Source organism: Sceloporus occidentalis, unplaced genomic scaffold (genome assembly GCF_023333645.1).
Source record: "Sceloporus occidentalis isolate IW3139 unplaced genomic scaffold, rSceOcc1.0.p SCAF_3, whole genome shotgun sequence".
In the NCBI taxonomy this organism is placed as follows: domain Eukaryota; kingdom Metazoa; phylum Chordata; class Lepidosauria; order Squamata; family Phrynosomatidae; genus Sceloporus; species Sceloporus occidentalis.
The window spans coordinates 13,117,215-13,130,664 of NW_028316983.1; the positions used below are offsets into that span (position 1 = coordinate 13,117,215).

Sequence of the window (13,450 nt, forward strand, 5' to 3'; positions counted from 1 at the left end):
ATTCTTTAGCATTGTTTTCTTTTCCTTCATCCTGTACATACTTTGTTAATTGCCGCTACGTTTTGCCCTCGGCTTATTCACAGGTCATATCAAAATCCATAATTCTGGCCTCCAAGCCTGCCCTTGACTTATCTATGAGGTTGACTTATAGTTGAATATATAAGGTATGCAGAGATCCTAGGGGAAATTTGCATGCCCCCTGTACCTTCCAAACAGCCCTTGTCACTGGAGCACCTAATATCATAAAGACATGAATGGGAGACAAATATGACCACTCTAATGTCATTGCTAGGTCCAGCACTCCCTTAGCAATCAATGAAGTCATTTGCTGACATGAGAGAAGGGAAGAGGACTGTTCCAAGAAGACAGAGCCATAATGCTCTGACAGAGGAACATGCCTCATGCAAAGAACGTCAACCTCCAGTTAAAATCAGGATGTGCATCCTCTAACAGTTTGTGACCAAATCTAGGTTTCAAAGCTCCATACATGCCACACAGGCCTGAAAATGCAAAATTAAAACGTAGAATCATAGAGCTGGAAGAGATCTCGAGGGTTAGCAAGTCCAAACAGTTAAAAGACAGAAACCAGAAATGGCCAGGGCTGTACTATGCTTCTGTGTGGGTTGCCCCCGCCCCACTCTGGAGTTTGGGGAGCTTTGCGCCCCAAACAGCTATTCCCAGAAAGTTCTGGGAGCTCAAAATTACCCTTCCCCTATTTTGGGGGCTGACGTATCACAGGGACTCATGGACTGCAACATCAGCCATGTGTGTCCACCCGAACTTAAAGGGATCAGGCAGCAATTGAGGGCAATGATCTCTGCTAGACCCTAGTACTTTGTACCAGATAGCACTGAATTAGATGGGCAAATAGTCTGATTTTCTTTGAGTCAGTTTAATATAACGCTGATAAACCTGCCTCCTTTCCCAGTACTTGAAATGACTGTTAAATTTTGCCCCCTTCAAGATTACAATCCATTCACTTTGCCCAAAGAATATATCTGGAGCACTTGAGAACCAGAGTTTGGAAAAGTTACATTCTTTGGTTTTCATGCTGACTGAGGGATTGCAGGTATCAATGTGCAAATAAAATATCTTCACTATGCTGTGCAGAGAACTGTCTGTCTCATTCCCATTGATTTTCTCAGTTTTCCACTGACATTTGCATTTTACATGCTTTTGTTTTCAGTTGTGAGAGTTTTTTGAATTCCCACATGCAAATTCATACATATTTCAGCATACATTTTTAAAAGCTGTATCAATTTTTTTCAAACATGCGCATGTTTGCCAACTAAAGCATGTTTATGTGCATTTTTCAAATGTATACCTTTTTGATTTTCCACATTTCTAAAATGTATGTATGGTTTTGTGCACATTATTTTTCCTCCAGAACACACTGTAAATCTTACAAATGTGCAGATTCCCAATGCAAGACTGGCAATCTTGGAAGGTGAAAAATGAATATTTTAATATAGAAACATGAATCCAACAAATTTGTTTTTCAGCACTATCTCTCCATTCAGGAGCATCATCCTGGCACTGAAACATGGTGAGATTTTATAGTTAAAAAGAGATTGTTTTTATTAAATTATTGTCACTCCATTAACAACACAGATTAACAGAAGACAACATGCATAAATGCAGTTCTAACAAGACCATATGGTTAATACAATCACATAAAAACAACAACAAAACCCTATGTAGTATGAAAATCTGTCTATGGGATCATCCGCACTGGGCAAATAAAGTGGTTTCTAACTGCTTTGAAGCCTGGCTATTTTGACAACAAATGAGGCACAACTGGGTGGAAATCAACATAAATCTGTGATCCAGGGCTGGAGCAAAAAGAAGACTCAAGGCAGAAAATGTGCATTATCGCACCAGCGTGTAAACAGCACAGTGTCAGTGCGGGACTGTGGAGAAGCAAAAATGCAAAAGTATGTCAAACAAGGCAGGTCCCCAATAATGCAATGGATATAATTACAAAATACACAAACCAGACAGCCCGATGAGGGACATGGAGTGAAGAGGGAATGTATTGGGGGCCTCCATCATTGTGCTTTGCTAATGTATCATTGAGCACACCGATGCACCGTACAAGCGGTGCATCACATATGTGACTGTGTGGCTGATCATATGGGTGGGCATCCAATGAAATGGCAGCTGGACAGGAAGGAGGAGGGAACTGGAGGTCACAGGTGGTGTGTTTGTGCAACAGTGTGCATGTGTGGAGGTGGGGGGGGGGGGAAACCATGCAGCCTAACTTGACGCCATGTGGTGCAGACAGCCCATGGATGTTTGGCCAATCTTGGGGAGTGGGCTGTGTGGACAAACTCCTTAAGCTGCACAGAAAAAAGTCTTTCCTGTTTTTATAGGGGTATCCGCTGAAACCTGCAAAAATAGGCATTGTATCACACATATTGCCTGTCATCTGCTTCACATGCATTGGATGGCTGTGCATTTTTGGCACCGGGGGGCAGGGGGTGGGATAGATGCAATTGCAAAGGAAACAGATGCCCAGGAAAGTGAAGAGAATTAACCATCAATGTGAATGTGTGAAAATGAACACAAATTCACATAGTAGTTACGTGCAGACTAGCCCTAAGTTATGACTAAAGCAATGAATGTTTCCAAATTGTGAAGTAAGTTTAGCTTTGATATATTGCATATAATCCTGTTTTCCATAACTTTCTCCAATGGATTCCAAATTTTCAGTAATATTTACATCTGAGACAAACACATGTATGAATACTTTACCAGAAGAACTAAAAGAGTGGATAAGTTACTTTTTTAGATTGCCATAATCCCTTCAAAGTCTTTTTAAAGTTTAATAATAATAATAATAATAATAATTTTCATGCTCTATTCCCTGCACACAGAAAACCGATGTGTTCACATTAACAGTCTACAATTCTTTACCTAGCATCTAGCTTTCTGTGTGGAAGGATTCGTTTGAATGGGGATGGGGAAGGCCAGTGTTCAAAGATGCTCACCCTGAAGTTCAAAGTTATATTTTTGAGACCTGTGTTCACCACATCACTGTGATAACTAGGGCAGAGAGAATGTTTGGAATTGGCTATTTATACACCGAGCAATGCACAAAATTGCACATGCAGAAAAATAATCAGAGTGCCAGCACATTAGGGTTTTGCAATTATCAACTCTTTTAACTCCGGAGAGGAGGTGTTGTCAATAACATTAGAACCATTCCACAGTATGCAAGCAGGGATAGAGGCCTCAGGAGCAGAATGAGAAAAGCAGCTTGAAATCTGCTTCACAGACTAGACTGAATCAGCAATCAAAAAGAGAATTACATCCCCAATGCAATCTTCCTCCTCAGGGACATTTCTCTTTGGAGAGAGGAAAGATTTTGTGTAGGCACGCACCAGTGAAATGGCGCTTAGGAGCAAATCAAAAGCGATGATTGACTGATCTATGCCTTAAGCCAAATTCTAGAATGAGAGTCTCTGCTCCCAGGGAGCACGGCCGGGTGAAAAATATAAGAGAAACCAAAGGAAATGGAGCAAGAATACTTCTTTATTTAATTCATGTGAAAGCATGTAGAAGCCTTGAAATAAATTCTTGCTGTGTCTGCCTATGTTAAAATGTAAAGGATGACACAATTTCAGACTGTGACGTCCTTCTCAGGTTTAATAGGATGTTTTACATTTGTATATTAATAATCATCACAAAGAATTATGAAGTAATTACTCAGTGGAAAGGACATCACATTTATTTGGTATGTTCTTTCAGTTCAAGTCCTGTCTCTGAGTAAGGCTCAGGCTATTCAACAACAACAGCTTATTCATTAGATTTATATTCGTTTTTCCAAAAAATGGAATTCATGGTAGTGCAAAAATACCCCTAGACACATGCATTCACATGCACAAAATAAAGTTTCAAGGCAACATGAGCTTTCGTAGGCTAAAAGTCTACTTCCTTACATGCTTTTAGCATCTGAGGAAGCAGACTGAAGTCTACGAAAGCTCATGCTGCCAACTTCTTTCTTTCAGTTAGTCTCAAAGGTGCTGCAACATCTCTCTACATACTGAGTCTAGAGACTAACGCGGCTATATCTCTGAATTCTATTCACAAACTCAGGTCATTGGATCATGAAGCAGGATTGTTTTGATGGCTCCCATGTCCAAGACACCTGTTTCAATTTAGCTCATGTAAGCTGTTCGTTCCTATGGATAAGTGTAAAGTGTTTTCCAATAGAGAACTGTAATTGAGGATGCAGGGATGAGCAAATCCTGCTTGTCTATTCCAGGTTTTTGTGTTGTTGGGAATGTGCCAGCTTTAGGATTTGGGCAAAATTGGGCTCACTTCATCCTTAGAAGTGTTAAGCCTGCCAAATCATTTGACCTCTCTGTTTGGGCACTACCTTGAGGACCAGCATAAGCTGCCTCCACATTGTAGAAATAATCCAGTTTGGCACCACTTTAACCACCTTGGCTCAATGCTATGGAATTACGGGAACTGTAGTTTGTTGTGGCACCAGAGCTCTGCAAAAAACTGCAGTTCCCAAAATTCTCTAGTGTTGAGCTATGGCAGTTAAAGGGGTGTCAAACCGGATCATTTCTGCAATGCAGAGGCAGGCATCGTGGCTTGAATGTTGGACTAGAACTCTGAGAAGTCCCTGCTCAGCCATGGAATCAACCCACAGGTGACCTTGTTCAAGGCCATTATCATTATCATTATGCTTTTTATTTAAAAGCACAGTTTTAAAGCACAGTACAATTTAAAAGCACAATACGATTTGCAGTGATTTTAATTTAACAGCACAGTACAATTAAAAACATACAAAATTGACCATTAAAATAGAATTACTGTATATACTGGACTATAATTTGACCTCATGTATAAGTTGAGGGCAGGTTTTGGGGGCAAAATTATGGATTTTGATATGGCCTTGGATAAGTCAAGAGTAAAATTTAGGGGCATGCAACAAAAGTTCCAAATAATGAAGCAAAGGAAAACAATACCAAAGAACCTAAACAATTATGGCAGTCATAACTGTTTTGGGTCACACTAAAGGCTGCAAGGAAGAGAGAGTAGAGGGAGGTAAGTACTTCCAGGACAGATTGTACTCTTGCATTTTACCAGGGGAAAGTTTCCTTTTCAATAAAAGTTAAAGTACAGCATTTACATTCACTCGTGGATAAGTCGATCTAGGTTTTTGGGGTCAATTTTTTACTAAAATTTCTAGACTTATACATGAGTATATGCAGTAAACCATTACAACATTAAAACAGATCACTTGTTGTTGTTGTTTTAAAAAATAGAATACAGTTTAAAAAGAAAGAAGTCTACCAGGCCATAAGTCTGTCAACCTAGGATGAAGAAGATGGCAAACTTCCTCTGAATATCATAGGTCTACCTTATGGACACCAAGGGTCAGAAACAACTTGAAGGCACAAATCAACAACAAATGAGTGCCCTGGGAGGAGAGGATGAGATGAGATGAAGCTGCAGCTCTTCCCAGTATTCACATGCTTAAAGAGCCCAGGTGGGAAGGCAGCACTGGCAGGGACAAAGAGCAAGCTCTGGATGTTGGCAGTGGCATTCGTGCTCAGGTGTCATCCTTGGCAGGTACCCAACAAGGGCAACCATTTTCACCAGCGCTGTGTCTCCAGCACAGGGAAACCACAGAGATAAACGACACCACCACCCCACATGTAAAGTCTCTGGAACATACAAGCCTCCTAAAGGATGAAACTTTGTTCAACATTTAATTTTTATCGAATAACTACAGTAGCCAAGTACAATCTACAGAACAGGAAAGGATGCAAGAAAGCACTGGAAATAATTCAGAAAATCAACTGGTAGGTTGCACAAAATGCGACACTGACTGGACTAATGAAAGGCTCCAGGCACAGTTCCATGGGCATAATTTGGAGAAAGAATAGAGACAGAAATATGGACACTGTAATGCCATGGCTATCTTGCACTGCAGTCTGAGGCAATTCTAAATTTGTTTCATGGAACGTGAGTTCTGTTCGAGTTTGTGGGTTTTATTTTTTAGTAGACATATAAGGTCTTATCTTGGAAGCTAAGCAGGAACAGCCCTGAACTTGGATGGGAAACCACCAGGTACAGTAGGCTATATAGTAAAGGAAGGAACTAGAAAGACTATTTCACAGTATTCCTTGCCTAAGACAACCTTATGAAATTCATCGAGTCACCAAAGGCACATACGCACACAGACATATACAGGTATACTTTACTGGCCTGGACTGTACGAAGAAGGAGGAAAATGAGGAGCTATTAAAGGGAGAAAATAGGGTATAATTAAAAAAATTAAAAATGGATGCCAAATGACAGGAGAATGAGGGACAATCATATTTCTAGAAATGCTGAAGATTTTATTACTTGAAATAGCAGAGAATACACACATACACATCCAGTCTTCATTGATGAACTGCTCTTAATAGTGCATTTTCAGGGTCGGTTGGAGGGGGGGGCACCCAAACAAAATTCTTTAAAAGGCAGCATCACATTTTTTTTTTGGTGGCAGTTTTTCAATGGAACACTTGAGATCCCAAAAATCTTCTTACTGCTTGAAGTCAAATTACTCCCCTGTAATTCAAATAAACTGCCTCTAGCCCTATCCTCAGTGAAGCCAGTGAACAATTTTTCTTTCCAATCATTAAAAAAAACCCAAACCCCAAGACATCCTCCCACTCATCTTTTCTCAGACTTGGCTAAAAGAACAACATTTGTTTGGACCTAATTTTAAGTGGTATTACAGTTGGGAGATTCTGGCAATTGTAGTCCAAAAAGTAATGCTTCCAAGCTCTGGTTGAGATCTTTGACAAGAGAGAGCTATCTTTCTCCAGCAAGGAGGGACAGAAATGGGGGACGAAAAAAGGAAGGTGTCAGGCAAAAAGGCAGTAAAAATGAGATGTCAGAAAAAGAAAAAAGAGGGCAGACAGAGAAACAGGCTAGCCTTGTTCACCTTTCCTTCAGTTCCATCAATAGTTTCTCCCTCCTCCTCGCTCACTACTGGAATCCCCCTTAAAAATATTTAACCTCCGTGCCAAGTTAAGTTATTGGTGATAATATCTTACAGATAGAGAATCACAGATCCAAAACACATGGCAGAAATAATCCAGTTTGAAACTGCTTTAGCTGCCCTGGTTCATTGCTAGGGAATCCTGGCAGTTGTACTTTATTGTGGCACCAGCACTCTCTGACAAAGAAGGCTAAATGTCTCACAAAACTAGTTCTCAGAATTCCCTAGCATTGAGCCAGGGCAGTTAAAGCAGTTTCAAACTGGATTATTTCTGCAGTGTGTTTTGGACCATAGAGTTGGAAAGGGCCTCATGGACCATGAAGTCCAACCTCTTTGCTCAGTGCAGGATCTCCAGCTAAAGCATCCCCAGCAGGTAGCTGTCCAGCCTCTTTTCAAAGACACCCAGAGGAGGAGACCTCACCACCCCTTTAGAGAATTGTGTATCCATGGATTATTTATCCATAGATTCAGCCATCCATGGCTTCTAAAGTATTAAATCAATCAATCCCAAAGTACCAAAAGACCTTCAGTATAGCTTTGACTATATCTCTCACAATGCCTAAATGTTCATATTGTCAAGAAATTTCTCCTAATGTTTAATCAAAATCTACTCTCTTGTAACTTAGTGACATTAGACCTTACTCTTTGGACCAACAGAGAAGAAACCTGCACCCTCCTCTCTGTGACAGCCCTTTAGATATTGAAAGAGCATGATCATGTCACCACCTCAGTTTTCTTTTCACCAGGCTAAACATGCCCAACTCCTTCAACTTTTCCTTATTATGTTCTGTTCTCCATGCTTCATATCCTCATTGCTCCAATCTGTCTGTTATCTTTCTTTAAACAAAACAAAATACGTTTTACACTTTACAGGGGAGAAAGCAATAACTCACCAGCAGAACATTTCCTTTGCCCAAAGCATGTCCTTAGAGGGAGCGAAAGGACAGGCCCAATGCCATCAGGCCCGGCCTCGATTAAGAAAAAGAGCCCTCCCTCCAGTCCATCTGCCTTGGTCCAGGCCTCAGAGGGAGAGAAGAACGCTGGATCTGAACCCCCCCCCCCACCAGTCCCTTCTCCTTTTGTGTCGTGTCTTTTTAGATTGTAAGCCTGAGGGCAGGGAACCATCTATTATCCCCTCTGTTGTAAGCTGCCCGGATTCCCAGTGATTGGGCGGCATATAAGCAAATCTTATTATTATTATTATTATTATTATTATGTCCTTGGTCCAATCCTGTAGTACTTTGGCTACTACAGGGGAGTACCTTGGGAGGTGTGCAAAATGATGGCCCTCAAAAATGATTCTGACTCTCCAATGATCCTGGCCTCCCCAAAATGACTGTGCTCCCCCTTCAGTCCCCAAATTTCCAGCACTGCAGTAACATCAGACTTCATTTCAGCATTTAGAAAGGCAGAATTTTTATTTGGAGGAGCAATGTCCTCATTTGTACACATACACCAGTTATTCCCTTGAGCTAGGAAAGATATCTGCCTGAAACCCCAGAGAGCCACTGCCAGTCAGTGTCAACAATAGTGGACTAGATGAACCAAACATCTGACTCTAGGAAAATATGTTCTGATGGTTCTCAAGTGCTATTACTGATGTTAAGTATGCCTATAACAGCCCTTGAGCCACTCAAAACATTTCACAAATAAAGCAGAGACTGAAGAGTGAGCTCAATTTCTAGTTATTTTTGCAACTAGCCAAAACAGCCCAGTGCCTCTTGAAAGAATATATCCAAAAGGGGAACAAGGAGATGAAGGCACAGAAGAGAGAGAGAGATAGCACTTTTCATGAATTTCCCATTGTCCATTGGTAAGTGGCCATAGCTGCGAGCTAGCCATTTATTTCTATCTGAAGGATTGTCACCTTGTTCTCTTCTGATTCATACAGTTCCAAAAAGAATCACAGTAACATGTGAATGGTCCTCAATAATCAGCAAGGGTGAAACTCTGGAATCATATGGGACAGAGAAGCCTCAGGTAACACAGGGACATAAAACCCTGCTTTATCTATAACTGTCTTGTTGGCAACAGCTAGCTCCCCAGGAATGCAAGAATACGCCTAAAGCCAACATAAAGCTAGTAAAGTAAAAATCTGCAAGTTGAAGAAGCAGTTGTGCAACTGGGTCTCTAAACCTCTTGAGGAATTTAAAAAAAAATACTGGATCTCCCTTGTGTCAACTTTGAAAATGTGCAGTTTGCTAGCAGAACACATTGTGTGCCTCCACAATGACTTTACTGGATGCAGCTTCACACTCCTTTCATCTAGTAAAAAGAAGACACAAAGTATGTGCTCTGAGCTACAATCTCTCCCCAAGCTAAGGTAACAACTGCTCCTTGTGCAAACAAGGTCATGTCATTCATATTTGTTGCAGACCAAATTAGTTTTCAAGGATGCAGTGGGACTCAGGAAAGAAGATAACGTTAGGATCCAAACAAGAGTTTAATGAGCCAAATTACAAAGAACTATCAATAAGACTGAAATATAGTTGATCTGCTATATCCATGGATTTAACCATCCAAGGCTTGAAAATATTCACACACAAAATCCAAAAAGCAAGCCTTGAGTTTGCCATTTTATATAAGGGACACCATTTTTCTATGCCACTGTATTTAATGAGACTTGAGCATCCACGGATTTTGGTATTCACAGGAGGTCCTGGAACCAAAGCCCAGCAGATACCAAGGGAACACTGTTCCAGTAAACCCTCTTCTTTGAATACCCCTCTCATACTGTTTGGATTTAATTTCACAATAATTCGGGGAATTTGAAATTAAAAATAAAACATCAGCAATTCTGTTCAACTTTGGTCTTGAATTTGTATTACGTAGAGCGATACTGTGGTCCACCAAATGATGAGGAACTTCTACTCTCATCACTCCTCACCAGTAGCCAGAGGGTAGCCAGAGGGCAAGGGCTAATGGGAGATGCAGCCCAACAACATCTAGAAGGTTATGACTTAATTTACAGTATTGTAAATTCCCTAAAGGCACCAGACCCTGTCTGATCTTAGAAGCTAAGCAGGGTTAGCCCTGGTTAGCATTTTGATAGGAGACCACCAACCAATACCAAGTGTTGTAGGCTATATTTCAGAGGAAGGAACTGGCATAACCACCAATGAGTATTCATTGCCTGTGAAGCCCCTGTGACATTAATGGAGTCGCCTTAAATTGAGAGACAACTTTAAGGTATGTACACACATCATTATGAATCCAAATTACCAAAGAGATAGGCTTTGATAAAAGGGTTGTAAAAGAGTCTGAAGGATAACTCCTTCAGGTTCGTTTTCCTATAAGGCATGTTTTCCCCATATCCTGTACACTTGTTTCACCTCTCATTAAATGTACTAGCACACTTTTAGAGCTGGAACTTTCCATAAGGTTTATCTGAGGTGTGAGATCTACTTCCCAGTATTGTGCCAAGCTTACTAAGTAGCTTTGGGAGCTAAACTCCACCATAATCCAGTACCAACGAGCAACCTGGAAGAAAAGGTAACCTAGGACAAAGTACAGCTGAGCATCAAGCATGTTAAAGTACCACCAGTTTCCGTGGAAGAAGTGCTCAGGTCCCTTTTTAGATTAACCTCCCTTGAGCAAGATTATCTCCTTGTACTATGAAAGGACATCACACATGTTGTTGGTGTGACATGAATAATAATCTCTGCTGCAGAAGTCAAAATGACTTGCCCAAGGATTACTCAGAAGCAACTCCTTTTACTTGCAACAGGACTTAGCTGTGCACGGAGCTGCCATAAGTCAGCAAGAGACTTATCACCATAGTGCCCTTTAATGGGCTTGTAGTTATTGTTGTTGTGCACCTTCAAGTCATTTTCGACTTACAGTAACTTGAGTTTTCTTTGCAAGATTTGTTCAGGGGAGGTTTGCCAATTCCTTCCCCTGAGGCTGAGACTATGTGACTTGGTGGGTTTCATCCAATAGTGGGCACTGACTGAACTGCAATTTTTAACTGTCTCCTAATTTTGGGGACTTGAAGGCACACACACACACAGAATTTTGGCTAGCGTTGGACTAGGACCCCAGGAGGCCTGTGTTCAAATCCCTGTTTGGTCATGGATCCCCACTGGGTGACCTTGGGCAAGCCACACTCTCTCAGCCTCAGAGGAAGGCAATGGCAAACCCTTGTGCTGGTCAATGACCAAAATAAAGATGAACTGAACTGAACAGCAAACCCACTCTGAAAAAATCATGCCAAGAAAACCCCATGATAGGTTTTCCTTTAGGGTTGCCATACGTCAGAAACAACCTGAAGGCACACAACAACAAAAATGTGGCTGGTTTCTTCTCTTGTGTAGCCTAGGAAGCAAGCATTCCTAATTTGTACCTAATGCAGGCATCTGACTAAAATCTCCAATAGTTTTTTTCTTCGTCTTCTCTTGTTTGGTTTGTAACATCTTGCCTGAAGAAGCCCATGGAGTTTCAAAAGCTTGCAACAAGTATATTGTGCATTTCAGTTGGTCAATAAAGGTATCACCAATAGGTTTCTGTTTGCATTTGTTAAATGGTCAACACAGCTACCTCCTGGATGTTTTCTGTATCTAATGCTGGCACTCTCAGATCTAAGCAGGCTGGATTTTTTATTATTCTAAATCCAGAGGTTCTCCTTCTTTACTTGCCTTTTGCAAAGCAGGAGGAAAAGTGCTGAGGAAAAGGAAGAGCTGGGAGCAAGGGCTGGGGAAAGGAGGCAAAAGGAGCTCAGGTATTGTTGAAGCCTTAACGATCAATTACTCATCAGTGACATCTCCACACCTCTCCCATTATTTGCTGATGGGGGGAAAGGGAAAGCAGGGGGAGAATCTGGATGGTGCATTCCCTTGCTTTCTCCTCTCTGGCTTCTCCTCTTGAGAATGCAAAGCCTTGCAAACTTGCAAGCAAAGGTGAACACCTGCTTTGCTTTCCTTGGGAAGGTGAGGACAGGTTTACAAAGGGCTCCTCTTTTCTCTCTCTTTTTTTAAATGCCCAGCCCTCCCCTTCAACCAGGCATTTCAAATGATATTTTCCCTCTGAATCTGCAGTTTGATAATAACATAATAATAGTAGTAATACCCATCTTTGCAAAATATGATCCCATAGCAAGACACTCCACATCCTCAAAAAGCCTCTGCTTTCTTAAACACAACACAAAACAGCAGCCTTCCCCTCTTTGCAGAAAAGAATACAAATATGTTGATGATGATGATGCGCAGCAATTGGAAGAGAGAGAGAGAGAGAGGTTTGCACTTCTGGGACCAAACAGTTTATAATAATAATAATAATAATAATAATAATAATAAATTTATTTATAGCCCGCCGCTCCCAAGAGGATCTAGCCGGATTACAACCATTAAAAAAAGCATCGACAACATATATCATACATATGTATCATTAAAAATTACACAACCCCCTTTACCCTCTATTATAAAACTAAACATTGTTGTTGTTAAAAATGCAACCTTTTGCTTTCAGGGTCGGCTGGCTCCTGCAATGCCCCCAAGAGTGGCAAGTATTTGCAAAGAGGGAAAGAATAATAATAAAAACAATTACAATTATAAAAGACCCCAAAGCCAGCATGGACCGTTTTGCCTCCTCTCTCTCCCTCTTCCATGATCTGAACACCTTGGCTTTGTTCCTCCTCCTCCTCCTCCTCTTTTTCTCCACCTCTCCATCCATCCTTCCTTCCCTCCAATCTACCCTTTGCAATGCTGATAATAAAATATCTTGGCAACCATTTATTATATGTGTGTGTGTGTGTGTGTGTGTGTGTGTATATATATATATATATATATAAAAAATCTTGCAACCTCCTGCCAGCCAAAAGGGAGACTTCTCTTCACTTCAGATCATGCAAAACATGCTCCAACCCATATTGTTGTTGTTGTTATTGTACCTATCCCTTGCAACATCAACAACAACAACAATAATAATAATAAATCTTGGCAAGGATTTATTTTTAATTTTATTTTTCTTGCAACCACCTGCCAGCCCAAAAGGGAGACTTGTCCTCTCCACCTCAGCCATGCAAGACATGCTCCATCCCCTATCATTATTATTATTATTATTATTCATTAATTTCCCTTCCCCTTTCTTACCTTCTGGATAGTTTGCTGGGTGACCTCTCCTTTGCCTCTTGGGCGAGCAGAAGCAAAGGCAACCGACATGCTGCCTTTATATATGAATATGATTATATATATTAAAAATAAGAGTTGTCAATAATAGTAGGAGCAGTAATAGTAATAGCAATAATAATAATATTGTGATGCTCCAGGTGCTGCTGCTGCTGCTGCTGCTGCTATTGCTGCGCGAAAAAGGCACAGCCTTCGCCGCAGTGCATGGCGAGGGGAGTCCGCGCAGATGGTACGTTCCATGCTGTGGAAAAGACCGGGCCCATGATGGCTAAATGCCCCGAGAGGCCCCTTCAACTGTACGGTTCGACTCCTCGGG

At 41.1% G+C, this 13,450-nt stretch overlaps 1 protein-coding gene across 3 annotated transcripts in view; it reads right to left on the bottom strand.

Annotated features, from left to right (window-relative positions):
• Window positions 1-13,442, bottom strand: part of SS18L1 (SS18L1 subunit of BAF chromatin remodeling complex) — a 40,968-nt gene extending 27,526 nt beyond the window's left edge. For all 3 annotated transcript variants that reach the window (XM_089513670.1, XM_089513671.1, XM_089513669.1), the window contains exon 1: window positions 13,099-13,442. In XM_089513670.1, the coding sequence (XP_089369796.1) occupies window positions 13,099-13,167 (69 nt within the window). In that variant the 5' untranslated portion in view covers window positions 13,168-13,442. The remainder of the gene's footprint in view (window positions 1-13,098) is intronic.
• Window positions 13,443-13,450: the final 8 nt, after the last annotated feature.